Source organism: Dermacentor variabilis, chromosome 11 (assembly GCF_050947875.1).
Source record: "Dermacentor variabilis isolate Ectoservices chromosome 11, ASM5094787v1, whole genome shotgun sequence".
Lineage (NCBI taxonomy): Eukaryota > Metazoa > Arthropoda > Arachnida > Ixodida > Ixodidae > Dermacentor > Dermacentor variabilis.
In genome coordinates, this window is record NC_134578.1 from 44,746,692 (window position 1) to 44,772,984 (window position 26,293).

The following is a 26,293-nucleotide window of genomic DNA, read 5'->3' on the forward strand; positions in this document are numbered from 1 at the left end:
CAGTGCAAATGAATGCCAAACGAAACCTGCCATTTTGTAGGCATTACCACATGACATCGATGCATTGCTGCAAAGTTGACTTTATAAAACTGGTCACATCGTGCAATACATATTACACCCTCGCCCATTTTGTTTTGCTAAAGAAATCGGGTGTGTGTTACATTTCTACTTTGTATAGGAGCTCTATGGCCATTTCTGTGTTACTTTTGGCTTATGACACACAGAAAGTGCGTGCACATTTGGTTCAAGGGCGTGTCAGAATTGGGCAAATATTGCCAGATTATTTACCTTGTTCAATTTGACCTGTTGGCTAATTTGATCAATTTTCTTGGTCTCATAAGGGTCGAATTATTTGAAGTCCACTGTATCACTGTTGATGCACAGATGCGGGCACAACGTGCCGCACCAGCAGCATTTCAGAAATACAAGTTCAATGTTGCTACATATCAACTTTAATAGCAGCTAAGGTATAAAGTTGGACCATCCTTTACAATAGCACCGTGTCAGTAGCTCTGAAGAGAAACAGAAGGTTGCACGATCTGTTACTTAGCTATCCATGCCAACCGTATCCACAAACAATGTATGTGATATAAAGGATGTTAATCTAGTTCAGCTACGGTTCAGTGGCTGTGTTGCTTTAAAAAAGAAGGCACAGGCTTGTTTCCGGTAAAACTGCCTTTTGGTATTGCCTTGGAGTTCCTTGTTGGTGCTTGTTTTGAATCACATTTACTGCTGCGATACAAATTGAAATATAGAAGACAAACAACTTTACAATGGTAGTGTTAGATTAAATACGCCCACGGAAGATTTCTTCACTACCACTGTTACCTCCTGACAAGGTAACCAAAGCAAAAGGGAAGGTTATTAAGCTCACTAGGTCAGTTTCGTGACATGAACTATGATTGGAATTGTGAACATAGACCAAAGCTTGCTGGCGATTACCACTACGGCTATGGTCTTAGCCTGCAGCCGTCGTCTAGTTTTGAATCCCACCTGGCTTCAAGAACTGAACATAACTAGAGACAATCGTTGCTGAAACAGCCTGTGCTGATGATACTGATAAGATATTTATGTACTCACCTAAGTGCTGCATCATCCAACTCTTGAGGCCTGTTGGTGGCACCCATCACAAGAATCCGCTCTTCACTCCCGGTGTGGAGCTGGACAAGAGTACATTCAGCTGAATGCAAGTGGATTACGTGTCTTTGTGAGCAAGCTTCAATGAGTGTGTGGAAAGTGTGGGTGTGCTCCAATTCTGACCAGTACTTAGACAGTCTACGTTGACAACTAAGAAGACCACTTGGAGCCCCAGCAAAGCAACAAGTCTGGAACCGTCTCAAAGGCGTCTGTGCAACACCACATCACCTCTTGTCGAGAAAGGAAAAGCTAAGGAATGCACACATTAATAATTGCTTTAACACTGAGTGTGCAAACGAATGAGAAACAATGTTGCCCACATCAAGCACGTAAGAAAGTGTGAATATGTTTTCCTCCAAGCAGACAACCTTCCCGTCCAGTTTCCATATCTTCTACTGGGCCACCATCTTGTTTAGACAGCAAAATAGCCTGCAACATTTGTTACTTTGATGATGTTTTTGTGAAGCTTGGTGCTTAGCTGCCTATTTAGCCATTTACGGTCAGTATTGGAACACAGTTCATAAAGCTCAAAAAATACTGTGAATGGCTAACACTGAAGGAGACATACAATAAGGTGCACATAAATACATGCAAGGCTGCTGGGCTAGTTGGAATTTATGCAACGACATGTTTCAGCACATAAGAAATGTGTAAAGGATGACAAAAAGGTAGAGCACTGGAACTCCTTTCTTTCTAGACCGTCACATAAATGCAGAGAGAAAGGAGTGTTGATGTGTATAGCCAATCACAATCACCGCCCAAGATGAGCAGCCCTAACAGCTTATTGCCCTAGGCAATGAGAAGGGCTGAGAAATAGTTCACTGCGTGTTAGCCAATGGTGCTGCGTCGTCTGTCACCCGACTGCGGTAAGCTGGTGTTTGCAGCCCCATGCCTTTGAGGCCATGATACCAGCGCCACCACTATGCTGACCAATCTACTCAAAGCAACTTACGTGCCAGCTCATTGAAATTCCTGCCTTATAGTCTATGTCCTTTAGTGCATCCCTGCACTGTATGAATCACTAACTCATCCAAGAAGCAGTGCTCTAAGAGGAAGTTTTAGCACAGAGGCTTCTATATCTAAACACATGGGAAAAGAGAAATTGTTTTCCTTGACAACCACAATGTGAAACATGATGAAATTTGCTGCATTTAAAAAAAAGTTTAGATCTAGTGACTGTTTAAAGCAGGTTTCAGATTTTAGGCTTTCGATTAGTTTTCGTAAAAAATGTTAAAAATGGCTATTTTTTCAAAAAATGAAATGGCGAAGTTTACAACTGAGGAATGGAAAACAATATTCCAATTTTGTTAATTGTAGCTAATAGTACATATTGAGCAGACAAAATTGATCTATTTTATATGACCCTTAAATACGCCGCTAATATGCAAGTAAGACTAAAACCCTTGTAAACACAAACAAATTCATGCAAGATATTAACTATCTGTTACATCGAATATGTCTGCTTTGGATATTCTCATGGATGCAATTTACAGAACTGTGACATCTGTTCTTGGTGCATAGTTAAGGATATGTCAACTTGGTACTTCTTTCTTTTTCAAACTTATCAATTTTAAGCAATTTTTGTAAAAGAAATTCAGGCCCTACATCAAGATTCCACTTGCAGCAATCACTAGGATTTAAATTTCTTTGTCATGTGCAACAAATTTCAATAAAATCACCCAAGACGTTATCTCAAAAAAAAGATCTGTTGCGTTTTACATGCATCTGAATAGGCAGCATTGGAGTTGGGCTCCACCCGAGCTAAAGCATCCTCTCAAAGGCTCAAAGAAATCTAGAAAGCAAGCAAGCCACTAGTGCAAATGCAGCAGCTATATATGTATTCCTGCACTCTCAGTTTAGACGTACATAGACAAGAAAATTATTTCGGAATTCTGCAAAGGCAATTGTGAGGATTGACAATGAAGGCAGAACACAATGAAACTAGAGTGTAGATAAACTAGTTTCATTTGAAAACGTGCCAAAGATTTTTTATGCCTCTCAATAGAAATGAGTCAAATTGGCCGTACTGAACACGGTCTCGCACTGATATGCCATTAATTACCCTTTCTTAACCCATAATTGGCTGCAGTTAAGTAGTCATAAACAGTAGATATGTCATGGGAGCAGGCATCGCACACTCACATTGACAACACTAATCCTGTTCTCAGTTTACACCATTAGCTTGCCTACATACTGTACTCAGAACCGATGGTATGACAAGTTTGGAAAAATAATTTCTAATTTAATTGAATAAAACTTGGTGTTCCTTTAACAAAGGCATTAAAAATCATTTTCTACCTACTCTCAAAAATATGTCACGAGGCAGGCCAACTATTAATTATCCAACCAACAAGCCCAGCCACAAGCTGTATAGAAAAGCATAGCAGCGTTTTTGTTTCTCCACTTAGCAAAACAAAGTTCTCAAACAAGCAAATAAAATTCTGCAGGTAGGCAAGCAGAATCTAGATACCAATGCGATGGGGACTGTTCAAAGCCCACTCACCCCATCAAACTCAACAAGGAATTCAGTCTTGAGCCTCCGCGTTGCCTCATGCTCATTGTCCTTCCTCTCGCTGAGCAAAGAGTCAACTTCATCTGCGTAAAAAACACGGGGCATGCCTAAACTGTAGCAACCAAGCAAACTGGTAGTAACATTGTACGTGTATATACAGTTAGGCCGCTATATAAAGAAGTGGGTAAAGTAGGCAATTTGCTTCATTATATCGAAATTTTGTATCAAAATTCGACCTATTTCGAAACTAACTACAGTTCCCGAACGATTTTTCTCATACAGAGAGACACCGCAGAATTTGCCTAATTATCGAGCAATCGAAAAAAGCAAATTCGAATAAGAATTCATTCTGATGAATTTGGGAGTCAGCAAAAAATGATACAGTTTCATACCATGTCGACAATATCTTCACATCAGCGTTACAAATTAAGCGAAGCCAGCCACGCTTTCGTGTGCACTCCACCCCCGCAGCAGACAGCGTCGCCCACACTGGGACGACGCTATCATGAAAAGCATGGGCAACAGGGGAGCAAGTGCTTCATCTGCCTCTTGCTCCAACGAGTCACCAAAACTCGAGATTACACAGCGTCCAATGCTAAACGCGCGGGAAGACAGCTTGCATAATGCCACACCTTCTGGCATGCCAATTCTTTGTAGACATGGCAGATTACCTCTAAATTATGCTGCGTGGTTGCACGTGCGCTCAGCTGCGCTTACAACCATGTGAAGCCAGGGCCGTGACATGCGCGCCAGAAATCCCGACCGCATCAAGCACACCCTCCTGCCCTCGCACGCATGCACGCACGCACGCACACTTGATCACGTACTGCAAGCTCGCTCCCCTCCCCCTTTCCCTTTTCTCGTGCGAAAAGGCGGTGCTCGTGAAGCTACCATCTAGTCTCACCCTCGCACACTTTCACTCGTACGTAAAGCACAAAGTGTGCAGGGCACGATAGGATCTTATCACACTTTAACTTTATACAGAACAAGATGAGACTCCACTTCGGCAGTCGCTCTTGTTGCACCGCATACGACTTGAAAAGTGCATTTGCAAGCAGCCGCTTGTAGTTCACTTTGTCATCTGCAGCGCAAAAGTTTCTATTTTTGTTTCGGCATTACTTTGCAGCAGAAGCGAAATTTTGTAACACTAAAATCCCGTACAAACACACTTCGTTATATTGAGATTCTAGATGCATCGTGTCCTGTGGACCAGAGGTTATGAGAAGTTAAATACTTCGACATATTGAAGTTCGTTGTATCGATGTTTAACTGTATATACATACTTTACTGAATGAGAAGAAAGGAAACTCGGGGGACAATCATTAGTCAAATCGTAAGATGCCAACAAAGAATGACACCAAGGAGATCAAAGGGGAAGTTACTTTCTACTTAGCTGAATTAAAGAATTCATAAATGGAAACAAAAGTTGACGAGAACTGGCCGCAAGTATGTGCAGTGTGCATGAGTGCATGTCCACGCGTGCAAATGTGGACGCTCATGAGTAAACGGAGAAGTGAGTGCAAGTCTGCATGTGCAAGCGTTACGAAAAGTGTGTATACGAGTGTGCATGCCCAAGCGTTACAAAAAGTGTGTATGCGAGTGTGCATGCGCAAGCGTTACAAAAAGTGTGTATGCGAGTGTGCATGCGCAAGCGTTACAAAAAGTGTGTATGCGAGTGTGCATGCGCAAGCGTTACAAAAAGTGTGTATGCGAGTGTGCATGCGCAAGCGTTACGAAAAGCGTGTATGCGAGTGTGCATGCGCAAGCGTTACGAAAAGTGTGTATGCGAGTGTGCATGCGCAAGCGTTACGAAAAGTGTGTATGCGAGTGTGCATGCGCAAGCGTTACGAAAAGTGTGTATGCGAGTGCGCATGCACAACCGTTACGAAAAGTGTGTATGCGAGTGCGCATGCACAAGCATTACAAAATGTGTGTATGCGAGTGTGCATGCAAGTGTGCGCACGCAAGCGTTACGAAAAGTGCGTATGCGAGTGTGCGTATGCAAGCGTTACGAAAAGTGCGTGCGTTACGAAAAGTGCGTATGCGAGTGGGCGCACGCAAGCGTTACGAAAAGTGCGTATGCGAGTGGCCGCACGCAAGCGTTACGAAAAGTGCATATGCGAGTGGGCGCACGCAAGCGTTACGAAAAGTGCATATGCGAGTGGGCGCACGCAAGCGTTACGAAAAGTGCATATGCGAGTGGGCGCACGCAAGCGTTACGAAAAGTGCATATGCGAGTGGGCGCACGCAAGCGTTACGAAAAGTGTGTATGCAAGTGTGCACGTGCAAGCGTTACGAAAAGTGTGTATGCAAGTGTGCACGTGCAAGCGTTACGAAAAGTGTGTATGCATGTGTGCACGCAAGCATTATGAAAACGTGCGTATGCGAGTGCGCACGCAAGCGTTATGAAAACGTGCGTATGCGAGTGCGCACGCAAGCGTTATGAAAACGTGCGTATGCGAGTGCGCACGCAAGCGTTATGAAAACGTGCGTATGCGAGTGCGCACGCAAGCGTTATGAAAACGTGCGTATGCGAGTGCGCACGCAAGCGTTATGAAAACGTGCGTATGCGAGTGTGCGCACGCTAGCGTTACGAAAATGTGCGTATGCGAGTGTGCACACACAAGTGCAACTATGTTTGCGGGCGAGCAATTGCAAGTATGTTAGCGGGCGAGCAAGTGAGAGTAAGTCTGCGGGCGAGCAAGTGCGAGTAAGTTTTCGGGCTAGTGTGAGTGCACAAAAGTGAGGGCAAGTGTGTGTGCACAAGAGTGAGGGCGAGTGTGAATGTGCAAGACTGCAGACGAGTTTGAATGCACAAGAGTGCGGGCGAGCAAGTGCATGTGTGTTGTCAGTCGAGTGTGAATGCGAAAGCGTGTGGGTGGGTGCGTACATGCAAGAGAGTGCATGTCCGAGCAAGCTTTTGAGCAGCATACAGGAGGCTGTGATCATCACTTACCAATGAAGATTATGCTAGGTTGCAGTTCTCGTGCCACTGCAAACAGGGCTCGCACCAGCTTCTCACCTTCGCCAACCTTCATTTATAAAGGAAAGAGGCTCATCAATTGTGAACAGCACAACCCCTGCCTATTTGAACAAGCATCATGCCAACGAGCACAATATCAAATAAAGCTTTAAGATAGGGGCCTAGCTAGATTGCCCTGTCCAAGGACAGGTAAAGTGGAGAAGTGCTCTTTTTTGTGCAGCTGTTATTCAAAATATGCTGCAATTACGGAAAACAATAATTTTATTGATAAACACGAATAATAGATCTTAAGGGGGGAGGTGGGGATCAGAGTTCACTTTTTGTTCTTTGACCTAGAGTAATGAAACTTGGCAGCCACACTCAAAAGTGTCTGAAAAAGAAATATATGGTTTCATTACAATACCTTAACTAGTTTTCAAGATACAAAATCAAACATCAACAACATCATGTTCAAACATCATGTTCACTTTTACTAATTGTACCAGAACTTGTCATTCACAAATTAGCATGCAGAAGAAAAACTAAGCCCTCAGCAAGATATAGAAAATTGTCATACCCTCAAGCAAACTTTAGGGAATACATAAAAACAAACAGGATGAAAATTGGTCCAGGCATTCCAATGCTACCCTTTCCATAGAAAACGCAGAATGACCAAAACACACTTTTGAGAAAACGTCTCTCAAAGTTTTTGGAGCAGTTCACATCTCACAAAATGTACCAGGATTTTAGATTTGGTATCTTAGCTTACTGGTGACTTTTTGGGTTTCTGCCCTTTGATTTGCAAAGTTCGAGGTGCCGACGCACAAAGTACCTAGCCGTGCAGTCCGAGGTGCCAATGCGCGAAATGTCTAGTCACAGACTCGAGGAGTCGACACTTGATGTGCTTAGTCGCGCAGTTCGAGGCGCCGACACGCAAAATGCCTAGACACGCAGACCGAGGTGCCGATGCACGAAATGCCTAGTCACAAGCTCGAGGAGTCAACATTTGATGTGCTTAGTCGTGCAGTCCAAGGTGCCGATGCACGAAATTAGTAGCCATGGCCTCAACATGCCGAAGCGCGAAGTACCTAGCCGCGCAGTCCAAGGTGCCAATGCGTGAAATGCCTAGTCGCGGGCTCGAGGAGTTGACACTTGATGTGCTAGTCGCGCAGTTCGAGGTGCCGACGTGCGAAATGCCTAGATGCAGGCTTGAGGAGTCGACGCTCAATGTACGTAGTCGCGCAGTCGGAGGCGCCGATGCACAAAATGCGTAGGCGATGGTCCAAGGTGTCCGCGTGTGATGTACTTGATTGCCTAGTTGGAGACTCCTATGCGCAAAATGCTTAGTGGCAGGTTCGAGGATTGCATGCGAAATGTGCTTGGTCAGGAATTTCGAAACACCAAGTGCTGAAAGGCTTAGCCGCGTGTCCGGATTCCGCGCACGAATCTTGGTCGCGATGTCTGTGTCGCCGATGCTCGGTATGCTTAGCCGCAGGTCTGTGACACCCACAAACGTGGGGACCGGCCACACTACTGCCACATCCGCGTAGCGCCCATTTCGACAAGTCGAGATTACGGCGAGTGGAGACTTCCTGTCCAGACTCGCGAGGTGCAAAGAGCCAAGCAGACGACACGAGCGCCGGACCAATGGCAAACCACGCTGGAGTCACGTGGCGGGCGTGGCCAATCGCGAACTCCGGCACGATCTTCAATCATTTGCTTTTTGTATGCTTTTTCTGTATGGAGGAGGTAGCTGAAGCAGCAAATTTTAAGACAGAAATGCGCTTTCCAACAAGACCAAGATGACTGCGCTCGGTTACGTCGTTCCGGACATATTGTGGCTTGAAAAATTCAGTTTTTTCTTTACTTCCACGAAATTTTGCGCCGCCTTGGTTGATAAAATGAATTCTTTAGAGTACTTCTACATGGTTTACAGTGATGATATTTCGGAATCAGATAAAAAAGAGTAACAACTTGCAAATGCGATTTTACGAAATTAGATTTTCTGGCCAGGCCATTTTTCGCAATGCGAAAGCTGCGGGGTCCCCCCTTAAGAGGGAGTGGGGGGGGGGAGTGGTAAACTTTTGCTGGCATAGTTGATGGATGAGAAGATCAAAAGGGTCTACGGACCAAAAGCTGGTCGTCGACGAGAGCAAGCTACAAAACTCTCCGTGCCATCCATTTCATTGCCTCGCAGTTCAGTCCACTATGCTTTCTGCTTAACCACACTTCACAAACTAGCCCACCCATACACATAACCTCCAAAACAGCACATGCTTTTCTATGGAAAAGCATCTTCGATTAAATTCCAGCTGACAGTGCAGCTTTGTGCCACATTCCTTCAAACTCCTGTCACAACTCCACCTAGCCCAAATATTGCTACCTATTGAAGTACAGCCACAAGACTCTCCACAAAGAGGTACTCACGTATTTGGAAGTGAGTGAAGCTGCACTTATGTTAAGGAACGTCGAGTGGGACTCGTGGGCCACTGCCTTGGCCAGCATGGTCTTGCCATTGCCCGGGGGCCCAAAGAGCAACAGGCCCTTGGGTGGTGCCCTCAGACCTGTGAACAGCTGTAGTAGATGAAAAATGAAATAACTTTACATATGTAGCATAACCAGGTAAAACAAGATTAACGCTCAGCAATTTATACCCGATGGCTTTAGAAGCTGAGCAAGTTGGCAAAAGTTTATGGTGAAATTCTTTGTACACAAGAATGAGCTTCAATAAGTGCAGTAGCATGAAAGTAAGCCATCCTTAGATTATTCTACATAAAGAATAATAGTCACGTCCAAACTGATATCGGTCGATAATGTGAACATGCAAGTTCATGAGTACTAGCAGGCTGGTGATGCCTTCCCATGAGCAGAACAGTTATTTTTGCATCTGCCTCTTTTTCCACCACTGACAATGCATAAGTTGATAGCGTTAGTGCTTGCCAGTTCATTCCTCTTGCATTCTGCTCAGCTCTTTCGTTACACCTATTCCGATTGATTACCAGTGATTGAAATTGCCGATTTTGACATGTTGGAGTGATTTCTTATGCACTTCCAACATGTGGAGCTGGCATTTTTAGCCTGTTTCAAAGAGTTTCAGTTGCACATCTTTTGTAATATCTGGGTGCTGCCAGTGTTACTGATTTATCGAAAGTTGCACTCATGGCGCCGGCGTCCGGCACAACTGTGCAGTGATAGAAGCATCCCACATGGAACTATGCTACATGCACACTTGAACATAGTCATGACTCAAGTAACAAGTCTGAAGATGACAGCAAACTAGATTCAAGCTCAGATGGTGACAATGTTTTAAGTTAGCCCAGTACATATGCAGCTATTTTTTGGCGAGTTTCATTCATGGCCTTCATTCATCTCCTTTCGTGTGTGTGCTTATCTGCCAATCCTTGTGCACGACCCGAGAGTTACGATCATATGCAGGGTGTGTGCTTTGACTGGTCAGAATGTGCTGCCACTGACAGCAAAGAAAATTCATTTCACACCAAGAATGCCGCCCGGAGCGCAACTTGGCCCAGCACTACGGAGCAACGCAAGACAGTTTACAACGGTGCAAGCTTTTTCTGCTCTCCACTGCGGAGGTGATGAAGACCATCCAAAAAAGTACAAACAAATACCATTAGATGCATATTCTGCAGTTGCCCAGCTATGCTGAGAAAGTGGGTCCTGAAAGAGGCAACTCCATGGGAACTGGTGAAGTTTGTTGAACTTCTCATGGGACCATCATCAGAAGATGCCAAAAAGGTGAAAGTGAAAAGGTGAAAGCGGACAGTACTCGTGCAAGAAATGAATGTATTAATAAATACTGCCATTGTTATGTGGGGGTTAAGCAGGGTGGATTTACATTTGCTGGGTTTTGCAAATTGGCAAACAACAACAAAACGCAAATACGAGTACTTATTTTGTCAAAGCAACACAATGCTTCACTAGAACCAAACATTTCAAATGGAGCACACCATGTGGGAAAAATCACTGCTGAATTTGTAAGGCAAACAGCTGTAACGATAGCAGTAAAATGACTGTTAGTAAGTTTATTTAATTCAATTGTTGCCCATGGAGAATACTTAAAAGTCTGATTAATGGTATAATTGAAAGTAATTAAAAAAAGCTAACGAATTAGTTTTTAACAAGTTACGGCACATACTGCAATTAACAAACTGCAGCCAGCAAGTTCTCAAGGCGTATTCACTTGGGACGAACTTGGGACGCATAAAACTGCAGTTTCACAATGAAGTGGAACAGTGCATTTTTTGCTGCAAGTTTCATGGCACACATGTCAAAACTAGGGTGATCGTCAGAATTTGTGTTAAGTGGATACGATATGCCTTGCAAACTCGCCAGCTATGATCCATAAACTTCCAATGTGTACCTTGAAGTAATTGATTAAATGGTCAGTGAACTTGTTAGTCTATTATCTATTTTGATTTCTCGTGCGAGTATTGTTAACCGAGTAACCCAGGTCAAGGACTATAATTATGCGATCTGCCAAAGGTGAGTTCAAAGAATTCTGGACGGCCTGAAAAAAAGAACCATATAACACCACAGACCTTGATGTGCACCATTTATGCTACACAGGCAGCACTATCATTTCCCAGGATTAACAATGTTGGAGCACGAAGGAGAAAATATAGCCAAGTACCCAAAACCACGGCCAAAGGAAGAAAGGCCACACCTAGCCGTATATCCTCTCACGGAACTTCCTTGACATTGTGGATTTCTGCAAAGCTCATTCACTCAGTCAACGCTGACATATTGTGAACCTGAGCATCATGCATATCTCCGATTCGAAAAGAGCTGCACGAAAAAAAATGTTCACCTTTTCACCACTAGAAATGACCATCAGGAAGTGCACATTTAAAAACACTTATGAAGGAAGCAAATGTTTCCTCGAATGAAACTTCTACTCAGCAGTAAGGTTCGCGTAAGGCAGTTTGAGCATCAGCAGAAATCTATGTGAATTTGTCTAAACCTTACTTGAATAACTTAGTTAACATAGGCTGTAGCTACTGCAGCTATGCTGGTGCTTTTCATTCTACACTTCGTTGACATGTTGATGGAATTACATATTGCTACGTGCATTGTACATGTGTCTCTTGAAAGATGAGCACAGTCACCCCTATGAAAGGAAACTGGCCCTTTCGTTGAGCTGTTAGCTAAGCTGGACAGAACTATAGCTATCTTTGTAAATATACCATGTAAATACTCTTCAGTACATTTACTACCTCATTCATGTAACATATTAGCAGAGGTACACATTCCCTGTTCTCAGCACAGAGCCCCACAGCTGCTGCATTATACTCTCATTCCTTGCATTCCTAGAAGGAGATCAGCATTTAGAATAATCAAATTAGTTGGTGCTAGTTGGTTATAACTTGTCAATGCATGAATCTTGTTCCTCATTCTTGTGTGCGTGTGCCATGGTACTTATACCAGTACGTTCGGCAAAGCAGGTCAAGCAAAATTCTGCAACAGTTGCTGTCCACATCCCTAGTTACATAACCGCTGCCAACTCGCCTCTGGCCGATCTGTAGGCAGTATCACCATCTCGCTGAGTGCCTGCTTGGCCACTTCCTGGCCAGCAATGTCGCTGAACAGCACCTCGGGGCCGCCATCAACAATTTCATCCAGGATCATGTGCGCCAGCCGAGAGTCAACACCCTTGAGCGTTGACACTCGCCTCCCTTCTCCACCGCGGAAGGAGCCTCTGGCACCAGGTCGTGAGACCCCGGAAGGCTGCTGTCGACCCTGGCAAACGAAGCAAGCATTGCATTCGAGTGTCACACTTTCACTCGGCTTCGAAAGAAGTCGGTGAATGGGTTACACCACTGGTGCACATAACATATCAAAGGTATTTACCACAAATACAGTCAACTCATTACAGTGGACCCTGATAATCCAACAAAAAGCATCCGTTTTATACAAAGTCCGTAATATCTGAAACGCCTCACTTTCAAAACTTTGGTCATGATGTTTGGTCACGCTGCCAAAGCATTGGACCAAGGAAGTACGGCAGCAACAGCGAGCAAATTGACCTTTGTGCCGTCTCTCGCTTCAATGCGAACTAAAAGCCAAAAGCATAGCGCATACGAAGCTACCGCGGCCACGCTGGTGCGCATGTTGTACGCATCGCAGATTGCTTTCAAGGTAATGGCCATCGCATTAATTGCGTTAATAAAATAGGTAGAGCAAACTAACGTTGAAATATGCTCCATTATATCCGAAAGTGTTGTACGTGGGTCGGTTGTAATGAGCGTAGGCTGTGTAACGCAAATAGGCTTGTTTGTATGCACAAGTGTATGTAATGTGTGTGTGTGCATGTGAATTCACCACCTTGAGAATGCCCATCTCCACATTACAGTACCACCACACTTCTGGAATGTAGGTGCACGCTCTTGCACCAGGTATGGCCCGTTGTTAAAGGGACACTAAAGAATACCAGAAACTCAAGTTAAAGTGGTAGAGCAATGTTCTAGAACGTCTAAGGCGTCAATATAATCGCGAACAGAGCTTTAGTAACCGAGAAATTGAGGTAAATGCATGACACGATTCGAGACCCCCCAGCGACATTCCGGTACTAGCCCGATGACGAAAGGACTCCTCATAATTTGTGTTACTAATACTCACCTACTCGTATTAAAAATATAATTTCATTCGATTGTAAGACGGAAAAAAATGCTACTTGTCCACGTCTATTCGATTCTAAGAAAAAATAACATTTTGACGTTACCCTTCAGTAATATGGGTGTTCGAAAGGTTTCGTTTTCGCTCGACTCTGCGCGCTCGACTCTGCGCCACGCACGCTTTGGAGTTTCAGTAGTTTCATTATCGCGTCGTGCTGTGAGGGTTCTGCTGGCTCGCGAAACTTTCATTTGGAACAAGTAGCGAGAATGCCACGTCCATGTGATGTCGTGGGAAGCCCTCGTTGCTTTGCCGGTGTCGAGGCCGCCGTCGTAGTACGCAACGACGCCGGCAGTGCGAGCCCTCAGCAGCAGGTCGCGCTCGTCGGTGCTCAAATCACTGAAGTTGAGCCCACCATCGCGAGCCAATCTGTCGGTGTCAGGGTCCATTGCGACGAGCGTCGAAGTTAGCGTCATAGAATGAAGTACCAGCTTATGGGCGTCTTGCGCTGGAGTTTGAGGTATAGTAGCGGCACCTGGTGGCGGTGCGGGAAACGACATCTGGGTCGTGCCAGCTTGGGTCGTATTGAGCCCTGGCTGTGGCGAAGCACGTTTCTAGGCCAAGTTTTGCGTCGATTCGCACATTTTTATGCCCTGTTGCGAGTGCGAAAAGGCTCGTCGCTTCTCATAGACCACAACGACCACGCTGCGATCTCGCCGCAGCCTATAATTTAACGAAAACGCACTCTCCGTGTGCCGTGGGACGTAATATGGGACGTAATTCGTTTCTCCTTCCGCTAGCCACCATACTCCCGCTTTCGCTCTGCTGTCGGCTCTGTCTTGGCTCTGTTTCTGGCCGCGCGTTCGTGTTTTGCGCAGAAAAGCCGTAGCGCCGTCTGCGGACGCCGTTCTACTCACCGATGGCGCAACGTCACTATGAGACCATGATGTCAGTACTCCTCGATCGGAGGGCGGGCGATTTGAACTGCGCTAGAGGTACGCGGACGCTTCAGAACGCATTTTCTCTTAAAATAAGTCTCTCCTTGGCACGAAACAAACGTTTCGAGGTTTCTGTGATGGTATTTCAACAGTCTACGTTGACTTAATAGTAACCTTTAGTTTCCCTTTAAGGGGTACACCTAAGTAGTAACAAATAAATGTAATGATAGTAATAAAGGTAGTATTAATAAACATGATGTTTGTTCATGAGAAATATGTGGCCTATATATTCAATCGCACATGTTCTTGCATAATAACCTGTAAGCAGACCTTTAAGCCTCATCTTATCTATAGCTGAGATATGGCATTATGCAGATATATGCAGTTATAACTGCAGATTTTCTTTCACAAAGAATTGCACTTTACAGGATGGTCCATGGTTAAAGGGAGCAAATGAGTGTTCCCTTCATTTTCTCCTCTGGCAAGTGTGCAATCGCCTAAATATGCAGCAGATTACTTGTCATTAGCACTGGCATCTGTCTACATACCTATGCACTGGCACCAGGCAAATGATAGCCACACATTAGTGTTCCCTTTAATAGTGTACTACACTGTACACTTTCAACTTGCGCGCGCGCACACACACACACGCACACATGCACACACACACACACACACGCACACTGTCCCTGTAACTTTAAACCTATTCTCAACTTTGAAGCCATATGTTGCAGATTCTCGCACCCTGGGCTGCTGCGTATTTGGCTGTTGCTGGTTTAGCCGCCGCCTGGCTGCTGTTGGCGTTGGCGTCGATGCCGGATCATTGGCACCGGGACGAGCAAGCCGCGACGGGGACTTCGCCGTCATCCGGGCACTCCCAGTCGTCGTGTTGCGAGGCAGCGTCTGGGCCCTTGGAGCAACTGCCTGCGTCACCACTCCTGGCCGCGATGTTGTTGCTGGCTGGTTCCTCAGTGTGACTGCAACATACCGCGGAAGAGAAATCATTTATGCGCCCTTGAGGTGGAGGCTCTCCACCTGCCCTAGACAAGCACAATTTTTTTTTAATCCTGTCTCCTTGCAAATTCTGCTTGTACACTGAAAGCTGTAAAACGCTATCTAAGGAGCGTTCTACCGAAATAATTTTTCAGATTCGCTTATTCTAGGACGAATTATAAGAAATGAAATATCCTTTTACCTTCCCACCATGAGACAAGTGTCACTGTCACTGCCAACCGTCTCCCTCTAGGAGCATACCCAAACAGTGGGACTTCCCGGCTTTCTCCCATACCGGGGCCAAGGAACAAACCAAGTCATCAAGCCCCACCTACTTTGTTTCTCCTCTTCCTTTTTTTTGCAGCATTGCACCTTCCACATTAATGGATGACTAGGCATGACAAGTACATAGTTCCACCAAGTATACATGTTGTTTGGATAAATACTGGCACTTGGAAGTCTACAGAGAGCTTACTAAGCTATAGCATGATGCTTTTTGTGAAAATTACACAAGAAAGTGTCTGCAAAGATCCCTATATATTGCAACGTGTAGGACATAACTCAAGAAATGCAGCTGCTAGACCAAACCTAGTGACAAATTCAAAATCTGCTTGAAGCATTGCCATTTGCTCAATTTTCAAACCTCTAGTACACATAATAAACTTTTTCTGAGTAGCATTTCCCCTTAGAACAGATTACAGCAGAAGGCACTCATCAGCAAATGGCACATTTGCAGGAGTGGTGGCAACATCCTTTATCTGTCAAATGGCTAGTCCCTAGAACAACTGGGTACAGCCAGCACTGATCAAATCATGATTCAAGTGCAGTCAAAGAACACTCAGCGCTTACTACAGCCCAAAGCTGCGAACATTCTGAGTGACACGGAGGGAGCACGTGCGCTTGCCACAAAGCTGGGCATTGGTAACGCACCAATGAAAAAAGGACTAGCTATAAGAGACCGGAATAATGAAATAACGGTACACTTGACTGTGTAGGAATAGGCAGATAACACTTTGGGCTCTTACCCCGCTAGTGATGCAGAGAAGTTGGGTAGTTCTATACAAGAGCTGTATCAGAGTGATCACGAATGTATATCACGACTTTTCCAACTTGCACTCATATGCTGACCAGCCAAAACTGCAGCTGTCTACCTAATTACTTTTGAGTGCGGAAAGTGGGAACAGCCTGGCACTTTCATTCTAAACATGTCAAATGCACTGCCATTTATCCTAATATTGCCTCACCTATCACTGGTCACTAGCACTAATTTATTTCATTTGCAATGTACCACAAGCACTGGCCACTGCTTAGCAAAGCCTCATTTACCATTCTTATTAGGGGTGACAAGTGTTTTGCTACTGCAAGACCAACTTACTTTCAGTTGCCCAGCAGTGCAGATTACATAACAAAGGCACTAACCACCAGATCGCGTATTTGGTGACAGCGGTGGTGACATGCAGCGCCTGTGCCTGTCGCCCGGCTGGCCATTGGTGCCACCGTTCTCAGCCATCTTTAGCCATGAGGGGCCGTCCTGATTTGTGGCTGCATCCTGGCCGGGTGCCACCTTCTGCCATGCTCGCCGCTTCTGGTTGGCCTGGCGCCGGGCCACGCCCGCATGCCAGGGCAGCTCATCTCCAAGGTGCTCAATCTTGACCATGCTCTCTGCGCAGCATGCAAAATGCCAGACACATGCAGCAGCAACACAGGGTGCAAGCAGCATGCCATCACACTAATAAGCTCACCAAAATGTCAATGCCCAACGCCAGCCAAGCAAATTGTCAGCTTTTAACTTCCTGCGTTCTCATTGCCATTGCTAATACAGTTGCCGACCAATAAATAGGACATGGATAATCCGGACATGCTCGGTAATTCGGAAAGCTTCGAGGAACTGCCTATGGCCCTATAGACTGAATGTGTAAAGACAACAGATACTTTTGGACAGCTGCCATCAGGCAACGTGAACAAGGCATCAAGTATGGCCTCCGAGACCCGAGGCATCAAATTTGGCCTCGGAGATCGCATGTTAGAAGGTAATCCCCAAGGCCTTGCGCTGGTCACAGCACTACGCCTCAGGTTTAACTGCAAATGCCTATCTTTGAGGCTTTGCCTGAATTATACGTCGCATCAAGATCGAGATCATCAGATCCCATCCTGGCAACCCCGCCCATGGCCTGCTCTCACCATTCCGTTTGTCGAGTTTGCCTTTCGGACAGCGTTCCACTATTCTGTGCTTGTTTAGCTTGTGTTCCAGACAGCACTCTGCTGACTCCAAGAAGTCCTTGTCATGAACTTATCGAAAGGCCGCATTTAATGGGCCTACGGTGCCTCGCAGCCCAAAGAGTCCACAACTGAAGAGCCTGAACCTGCCGCCTATCACAACGTGCTCAAATGCAGAAATTATGGATGACCTGCTAGGCAGTCGTGTGCCAATTTCTGCCGCTGTTACATTTGAAAACTTTGTAGACGTCGACAGTGCGGTGTCGTCGTGTGCCAAACTGAATGATGACAAAGCAATTGAACAAGTTCTCCTACCGTTGAACACAGACTCTAAATCGGATGATAATGCACCGTGTGCTTCGAAGCCTTCACATGCCGATCTAGCTCAAGCCTTTGCAGTCATTGCATTGGCGTAGAGCACAAAACTGGCAGAAATACAGGCATACTTGCTTGCACGTAAGCGGAAGTGCGTGCAGCAACGAATCGGCCACTTATTCCTTGCACAGGAGGCCTTAAAACTTAAATAAAATTGTCCTTTTTTTAGATACAGTTGTTTTTTTTTTCGGACATTCAGCACCAAAGATTGCTTGGTTTATGCAAATTTTCTTTCATCTTGCACGTGCAAGTCCACTTTTCTGAGAGCTAGTCTCAACAACAGGTGCTGTGCAAAATATGAATGCCAAGAAAATCGCTGGCGATTTCCACCACACTCACAATTAGTACTACTCTAGAACTCAAGACAGACTATTGTCAAGTAGGTCTGTCCGTGCTTGAGAGCTTATCACTACAAATAAAGCACGAGACACTCGTGCCCCGAACCAGAGACCGTTGAGCACTATTTCAAATGCACTGCAGATATTTAATTTTGCTTTTCTTTGTACACATCATTTCTGAAATTATTTGTATGCTTACCACCCTTAAAGGGACCCACAAACACTCGCAACATGAATCGAGATAATCCTGCTGACGGAATGATTGCCTATCGTAGTGGCTATTAAATGTGGATTTATATTTTTAATTCATCACTAGAAGTCTCAAAAAATTACCTTTGGCACCCCACGTGGCAAAAACATGAAGCTGCATAAGAGGTCCACCACGTGACCTCTTGTACGCAATTCCTGGTCTGCACGCACTTCCTCGTCTTTTTATTAGTTTTGAAATGTAGTATAGTTTATTATTGTATCTTTTTAGTGATCTACAATGTGCAAATAAGCCTTTGTTTGTGGTGAGCAGAAAAATAGCGCTGACTTTGCCTTCACTTTCGATGATTTGGCTTGGCTCATCTACCTACAGAACGACAATGGGGGCCAGCAAAGCCATGACGTAGGTGTGTACTTGATGAAAAGCACGATACAAATATAAGAAATGTCTGTAGAACAACGCAAGCTTATTGCACCAGCTTTTTATATTCAAAAGTGGTTGAAAAAGTGGAAATGTAGGTGGTCAACCACACTTGCAATCACTCGTGTGAAATCAGAATGATGGGAGACTTTCACAATTTGCGAGGCAGGCTATCGACATTGCTCACACTTTTCAGCGTTGCTGGAGGAAGGACTTACTTTTTTAAATGCTGCTCAGATAAAAAAATTCTGCTTACTAAATATTCATGCACTTTTGGAAGTAACTGCTGCAGATGTAAACACTACCGAGGGTGAGTTTTACATTGCGCCATAAAAAAACCAACTCCTTAAATATCGGTTGTCAGTCGCTTTAAGTTTCGAAATGTGTTAAGTGATTGAAGCTCCTTTGATGCCTTATGCTAAATCATTTGTGCATGTCCTTTGCGGCAAATCCACTGATCAAATTAGAAAAGAAAAGGTCTAAGGTACCCTTGTAATCCCTTGACCAATGATTATTTTAAGAAAATATGCACATAAATCAAAGGCAATTGTGGTCAGCCTATGCTCAGTGCATAAAAGAAAAAAAATTTCGAGGCCAGCCATGTTTTATTGAACCGAACAAAGTCTCCAGAGACAAAATTGTCAGAGCTGCTTCTGACTGACAGAAAAAAATTATAAGCAGATAACTTGAATTGCAAATCGTCCCGCAATATATCTTCGGAAAACAATTTGGCACTGTTATTCTGTGCACAAAGGTGTGTATACAGAAAGACTGCCTCCCATCACTGTGTTAGGCACATGGTACTGCATAACAAGACTGAACAGAGCACACGCTGTAGCAGAAAACAGTTGACTGCCACCCTGTATGCCGCAGCAGGCAAGGAGCACAATGAGGCATCCTAGGCATTGTTGAAGCACCACACCCTCTTCAGTAAAATCACAGCATTGTAGTTTGAGCAAGGGCTTAAACTTAATGTCTATATGTGAATGTGTGGGTTAGGCAGCTGAAAACCCCCTTTTACTCTCAATGTGCCACACTGGGGCCGAACAGTCAGTAATGTACAGTTGCCCACACAAGTATACGGGCCACAGTAGTTGTGTCTGGTTATGTAGTGCTGAATTCAAGGTTTCTATCTGCAGTACCTTTCGAAGCTATGCAGTGATGCATTAAATAAGAAGCACCCCGCAGCAACTGATCAGAATCTCAAATTTGTTGAGAGATCAGTTTCCGGCAACACTTTGCGAACAACTTCATGCGAATTGCCACGAGATTGCTAGTCTAGAAAGCACTCGGCTTCTATGGCACTTCACGGGAATACACTAGGTACAAAATTTTGTTGAATGCTTGGTGAAAGCACTGCTCAGGTGTCGCATGGCAAAGCTGGTACACTGCTGCACAGCAGGCAAGAACACAGCTTCACTTCACAACATTTCCGTGCAGCAAGTAGTGCAGCAGCTGCTGTGTGTATGTACTGCAGGCTTTCGACAATGACACCTTTGCTTCATGCAAACTAACTACAAGCTCATACGGAAGCCATTACTGCCAAGTCCTGCCACACACAATCAGATGAGAAAAGCCATGCAGTGAAGAGGCAAAATACACTGTGCTCAGACAAAATTCACATTCATGACCCCAAAGGTGACAAAGAGCAGCAATTCCTTCAGCACTGCACAGAACTGAATATTGGACAAACAAAACCCAAAGTAGGCAGCTCAAGAGATAGGTATCATTTAGTTTTGTAAACTTCACAAATACTATTGAAGGCCACAGATTTTTCAGCAAATGGGAATTAATGATTTATTTGGTTAGGCATTCAAAAGCAACAGAGTGGCTACGAGATATGCTGCTGCAAAGGGCTCTACCTTAAGACTGACCACTTTCTTTTTTTTACAAGAAACCATAGTTTTGTACTCGAGTTTGTTGCATTCCACCTCCACCAGAATATGAATGCCATCATGCCTCGCAGTAAAACTGCGCGACCATGGAGCTGTAATGGCATGTACACAACAGGAGCTTGAGCCACAATGAGGCACTCTTTCTAATGACTTCGAATTCCCAAGTCGCAACTCATTCATATATACAGGGTGTCTACCAAGTTGACATTTCCAAGTTCCCCGAGTTTTCCAGGTTTTCCCCCGAGTGCCTTTGCAAAATTCCCTGAGTGATATAGAATTCTGTTTCACATAAAGACACGCTGACACAATGTCGCCCAATGCTGTTACTCTAGTAAGCATGCTAAAAAAATTAAGAAATGACTTAATCCAGTTTCAATAGTAAGGAGTAGCATTTATATTATTCAAAAAGAAATCAGGAGAGAGATGTTAGCAAAATGCACAGCGAATAAAATATCTTTGAAAAATATGGTAAAACTCATTTCAAATGTTTTCGAATTTCCCCTTCAGTCAGAAATCATGACCAATTATCGAGTGTGTCGATACATGTGTGAAACATAGGCGGTGCTTGAGATTCCACTAAAAGCAAATTAAGGTGGTAGAATTACTCTTTGAGCACTTTATTATGAGTCACTATAATTAGAGTAACTAAACATCATAATATTGTAAAGTCAGTCATGCTGCATTTCTTCATAAAAAAGATTAAATCCCCCACTCGAATTACATGCACAAGCTTTTCACTGGCAGCAAGCATTTCAAAAAGAAAAAATATATTTAAAGGTTGCTAACGACATGACCCACGGCAAGCATCACGTAAAACATGGTATAGTGCCTCCACCAAAGCGGTACTCCGTAACGATACATATCACTCAGAAGCAAAATGGAAGTAATTAAAGTTATCGAATGTTCAATTTGCCCTAAGCTTAATGTATGTGATCTATTCCTTGCAACCGCTGCACATAAATGGCAAAAGTAGGTCACACCGACAAATGTGGACGCCGTGACCAAAAGAGATATGAGCTATTTTTAGCAATTAATAGCAAGCTCATTCGTATGAGGCCCGAAATTTGTCACAGGTGAGATTCTCTCTAAACTGCTGGTGTGTCAACCTCAACTGTCCCGATACACTCTCAGCCCCCGCACAACGCCTTAGTATTGCGTTTCACAGCTTTAAGAGTTTATTTTGGTTTGGATGAAGGACACCTGCGTGTTGGCATGAGCCAACACTTTCCTTTTTGAGCTCAAGCTCCTTCAAAGAAGCGGCAGCAGACTTCCTTTCCCATTCATTCCTCAATGCGTAGGTCCTTTCTGTTTTCGCCCTCCTTCCACCGTGCATTTGCCCCACGGACCCTTTGAAGGGTCCTCTTTATCAATTGTACAGTCAACCTCCGATTTTTCGGAGTCCCTAGGGGCTGCGAAAACATCCATAAAATCGGGCAGTTCGAAAAAATGGACGCATGTCTTTTACTGCCATTAAGGGCTCGAATCGCCACAGGCACATTAGAAAATACCTACCAGTTCATTTATTAGGCATATCGGTGCTCGTACTGTGACAGGAGATGGCAGGCAGATGCGTGTATAATTAAGGAATAGACACAATTACTCACAGGGGACCCTGATCACGAGAAGGAAATTGGGTTGGAGTGCCCACGGCAGACACTCAAATCCTAACTGGAAACTTACCATTATCAATAAATAGAAAGGTGTACAATCAGCGCATTCTACCAGTGCTAAAATATGGGGCAGAAACTTGGAGACTGACAAAGAAGCTCGAAAACAAATTAAGTACCGCACAAAGAGCAATGGAACGAAGAATGACAGGCTTAACGTTAAGGGACAGGAAGAGAGCAGTGTGGTTCAGAGAGGAAACGGGCACAGCCGATATAATAATTGACATTAGGAGAAAGAACAGGAGCTGGGCAGGTAATGTAATGCGTAGGTTAGATAACCGGTGCACCATTAGGGTTACAGAATGGGTGCGAAGAGACGGGAAATGCAGTCGAGTATGGCAAAAGACTAGGCGGGGTGATGAAATTAAGAAATTTGCAGGCGCAAGTTGGAATCTGTTGGCGCAACACATGGGTAATTGGAGCTCAACAGGAGAGGTATTTGTCCTCCAGTGGACTTATAATAGGTTGGTGATGACGATTACTGTGTCCCATGACAATTGCCCCTTCTTACGCTTGTTATGCTTCGCCGCAATACTTTTGCGTATGCTTCACCACGTAATATTTTTATACTGAGGCTAAGCTAACTTTTGGGAATCGGCATTATGCAACGCACCGTGGCTTCTGAACTTCAAAGCCAATTGCTAGGACCACAAAGACGGAGTCTGTGCCATTGCTTACAGTGGCGAATTCTTTCAATGAAAAACACGGCACCGAATGGCAAGAAGCTTAATAGCGAACGTTGCAGCAGCTAGGCCTAGCGTTTACCGCGGCCGGCAAGGTAATCAAAACGCCGGCGAGGTAATCAAAACGGCGGTAGTGGTAGCTTTGATTAATGCCGTTCCGGACCTGCGGCCACAGCAAAAAGTCCAGAAAATGAAACGGCGAAGGGTTCTTGCGTTCAAATTTTAGACATTCTTATAGATTGACTCTATGGGGTAAATGGTGGTGCTGTGAAGCCGTCCGAATTATCGGGCGTCCGGAAAGTTGGTCGTTGACTGTACAGTGCCAACTCCTCCAGCCGACGACACAGTGCCAAAAGACCTATTCGCTATGATCCCTCTCTGTTATGCAAGCCAGCATTACCGCAACTTTCATTCCCTTTCAATAAAATTACAGCTAATTTTCCCTGATAAAGCACAAAATTCCACAAGTTTCTCCCTCAGTATGTCAAGACTATTCATAATCCCTGACAATACCCCATTTTTCTGAATGGTAGGCACCCTGTATATAATTTGCTGGCTTTCCACAATCATACTTAATTCTAAGGGTATCAAAAAAAAATATATCAAGACCTTAACATTCTTTGTACTGGATAAAGCAGCGCACCAAGAAGCTCTGCAATTTTAGGAGCCTTAGGGCAGTCGTAGGATGGCTAGTCAAGCTAGGGCCAACAGAAAAGACCCATGACCAACCTAGAAAGTCGAGCCTGTCCTTGGCCATCTCGAGGTTGACCCTCATCTTGTCCGTTAGCCTGTGTGCCCTCTCCCAGGATGGACCTGCATTTACCATCGTATATGTCAGAAGCAGAATTTGTAGCACCGAATTCCTCCACAGGCTCTCAGTGAAGAAAAAGTAAGTTTCGCTTGAAGGGTGAAGCATTCATAGTGATAGCAAAGTAGTAGCCACTTACACGAAGTAAGGGTCACAGATATGTCAGCCATATATATAGCAGTAAACCTTCGATTGTTAAACTAACATTAAACAAGCATGGTATCACGGACACACAGGCACACTTGGCTATCACACTGATGACTGCAAACACTCAGTGTCACTACATTGAGTTGATGAAGGGTGCCGGTCTTGAAATCGAGCACTTCATGCTGCCTTCTGCTTCCAACGCGTCTCCAAAACTTGAAATTATAGAATTTACAAGACTAGGCACTTGGAAAGATAGTGCATGTATGACCAGCATCTCAGCTTGCCTAGTGTTTTTCACCTGCCACAGAGTACCTTCAAGATAAGGCACATGGGCTGCATGTGCATTCGGTAGCACAGGCTGCAGTGCACAGCCATGGCCAGACTATAGGAGATACAAATGCGCACCTGACCCCTTATCACTCGCTTGATCATTTTGCCATGTGATTAACTCCCCCTTCTATTCTTTCTTTATAATTGCGAATTCTCATAAATTTTGCTAAAGAAAGTAAAGTTCTAAATGAAAATTCCACTTCCAACAGTTGCCAGAGAAGCTTTAAAAGCAACACATTTCAGACAAATTGTTAGAACAGTTGCAAACTGCGAGCTTTTCTGCATTTTAGATGTAGTACTTGAATAGGGAAATTGGAGTTGGTCCCGAGCTAAAGCTTGCTCTTATGACAGTACAGTTCAGGCTAGCTAGTCAAGCGGATCTGCAGTAACTACAACATCTGAAGCAGAGCCAAAGGTTTTATTTTTCAAAAGACTAAAAATCGATATAAAGACAAAAGAGGAAGTGATAAGGAACCAGACCTTTTCCTTGGGAGAAGTCAATGGCTATTCCTTTCTGCAGTTCCTCAATACCCTTGCGGTAGAGGTCGATGGCCAGTTCTTTGAGATCTGCAAGCAGGAAGGAAGACTTCAGTTTCATCTTTTAACTTGTGTAAATGCCGTTCATATATCCATATACATGTTTGACAGATTGATAGATTCAGTTCAATCGATCATCAGCCACTACACTTGTTCCTTAAGTTCCACCGTTTATTGAAAAGACATGACAGTTGGCAAAGTTCAGGTTGCATTAGAAAGTGCAATGGCCACTGCCCTATTTACATATCAAATCTACTCACAGTCATGAAACAATGCAGGTTGCATAAGTTGCATCTCAAAGTAGTTGAAAATTATATCAGGACAACTGAAACTACAAGCTCAGTGAACTGCACTGAATGTCAATAAGCTAGGAACTTGGGCCAGTTGTAGTGTAGCGAAATTCACAGTGTAGCACAGTTAATCTAAGCACTGAGCACTGCAGGAATTCAAGCACTCCATCCATACAGCGAAGTGCCATGAATAACATCACGGATGGCAGAGTGGAAACGAACCAAGGCATGTTTTACCACAGGATGTTTCGACACCCACAGAGCACAATGGAAGTACAAGTCCTGTTCATAAAATCTGGCCAAGCTATTCAAGCACGAGTGCAGCACCATTTATTACTTCCCATTTTGGACATATCGCTGTGCTATCCTGACACACGAATGTGTCCGCAGTGAATTTAGCATGCTTCCCTTGCACATCAGGATTATTCCATTGTCATTTTTTTTCTTAAAAACGTAAATTTGCAATTTTTCGTATGAGCCACTCTAGTTTTCAGAAGCTTTATCGGGCCGCTAAAAGTATACGCGTTTCGCAAAAGGGCGCCGTCGCGAGCCCTGCAGCAAAACGGTGGTGACAGGAGTCGACACGAGAGGGCGCGTCTGCGGCGGCGAGCAGAACAGACGGAGCCTCCCGCGCAAATGTATGCACACCAACGTGCAGCGGCCGCAGCTATGCAAATGACGCCGACCTCGCCCGCCCGTGGAGTCATAATTGCGCCAGGAAGAGCGCGCGTGTTACAGCAGCAACTATTATCCCAGTATAGCACACGCTCGCCTACATGTTCGAGCACCTACAGACCTACATACAGCTACAGCAGAGAGTGCTGTATGACATACGATGTCAGTGTACGTGGTGTATGGACGAGTTTACTTCCTTCGTCTGTGTTATTTGGCGCCTTCTTTGTAATCGTGCATAACCAACTCGCCCACCAGCACGTGCTCAGTATGGACGAGATTATACGATTATACTGTCCTCGTTACGGCGCGCGTTCGCCCCACGGACCACTTGAAGCATTCTCTTGGTCAGTTGTATAGTAAACCTTCGATTTTTCAGACTCCGTACGGGCCGCGAAAACGTCTGAAAAATCAAATCGGGCAGTCCGAAAAAGTGAAAGCATGTCTTTTACTGCCCTTAAGGGCTCAAATCATCACAGGCACGTCCGAAAAAGCTCTAAAGGCCTGCCAGTACACTTATTAGGAGTGTCGGTG

General features: G+C 44.6%; 1 protein-coding gene across 3 annotated transcripts in view; it reads right to left on the reverse strand.

Moving 5' to 3' along the window:
* spas (spastin) overlaps positions 1-26,293 on the reverse strand; it is an 86,175-nt gene that overhangs the window by 14,086 nt on the left and 45,796 nt on the right. For 2 of the 3 annotated variants that reach the window (XM_075674157.1, XM_075674158.1), the window contains exons 2-10: positions 24,741-24,827; positions 23,705-23,788; positions 16,592-16,834; positions 14,924-15,156; positions 12,138-12,368; positions 9,039-9,185; positions 6,606-6,681; positions 3,641-3,732; positions 1,081-1,160 (exon numbers count right to left, since the gene is read on the reverse strand). In XM_075674157.1, the coding sequence (XP_075530272.1) occupies positions 1,081-1,160; positions 3,641-3,732; positions 6,606-6,681; positions 9,039-9,185; positions 12,138-12,368; positions 14,924-15,156; positions 16,592-16,834; positions 23,705-23,788; positions 24,741-24,827 (1,273 nt within the window). The remainder of the gene's footprint in view (positions 1-1,080; positions 1,161-3,640; positions 3,733-6,605; positions 6,682-9,038; positions 9,186-12,137; positions 12,369-14,923; positions 15,157-16,591; positions 16,835-23,704; positions 23,789-24,740; positions 24,828-26,293) is intronic. The other variant, XM_075674160.1, reaches the window with a different exon arrangement.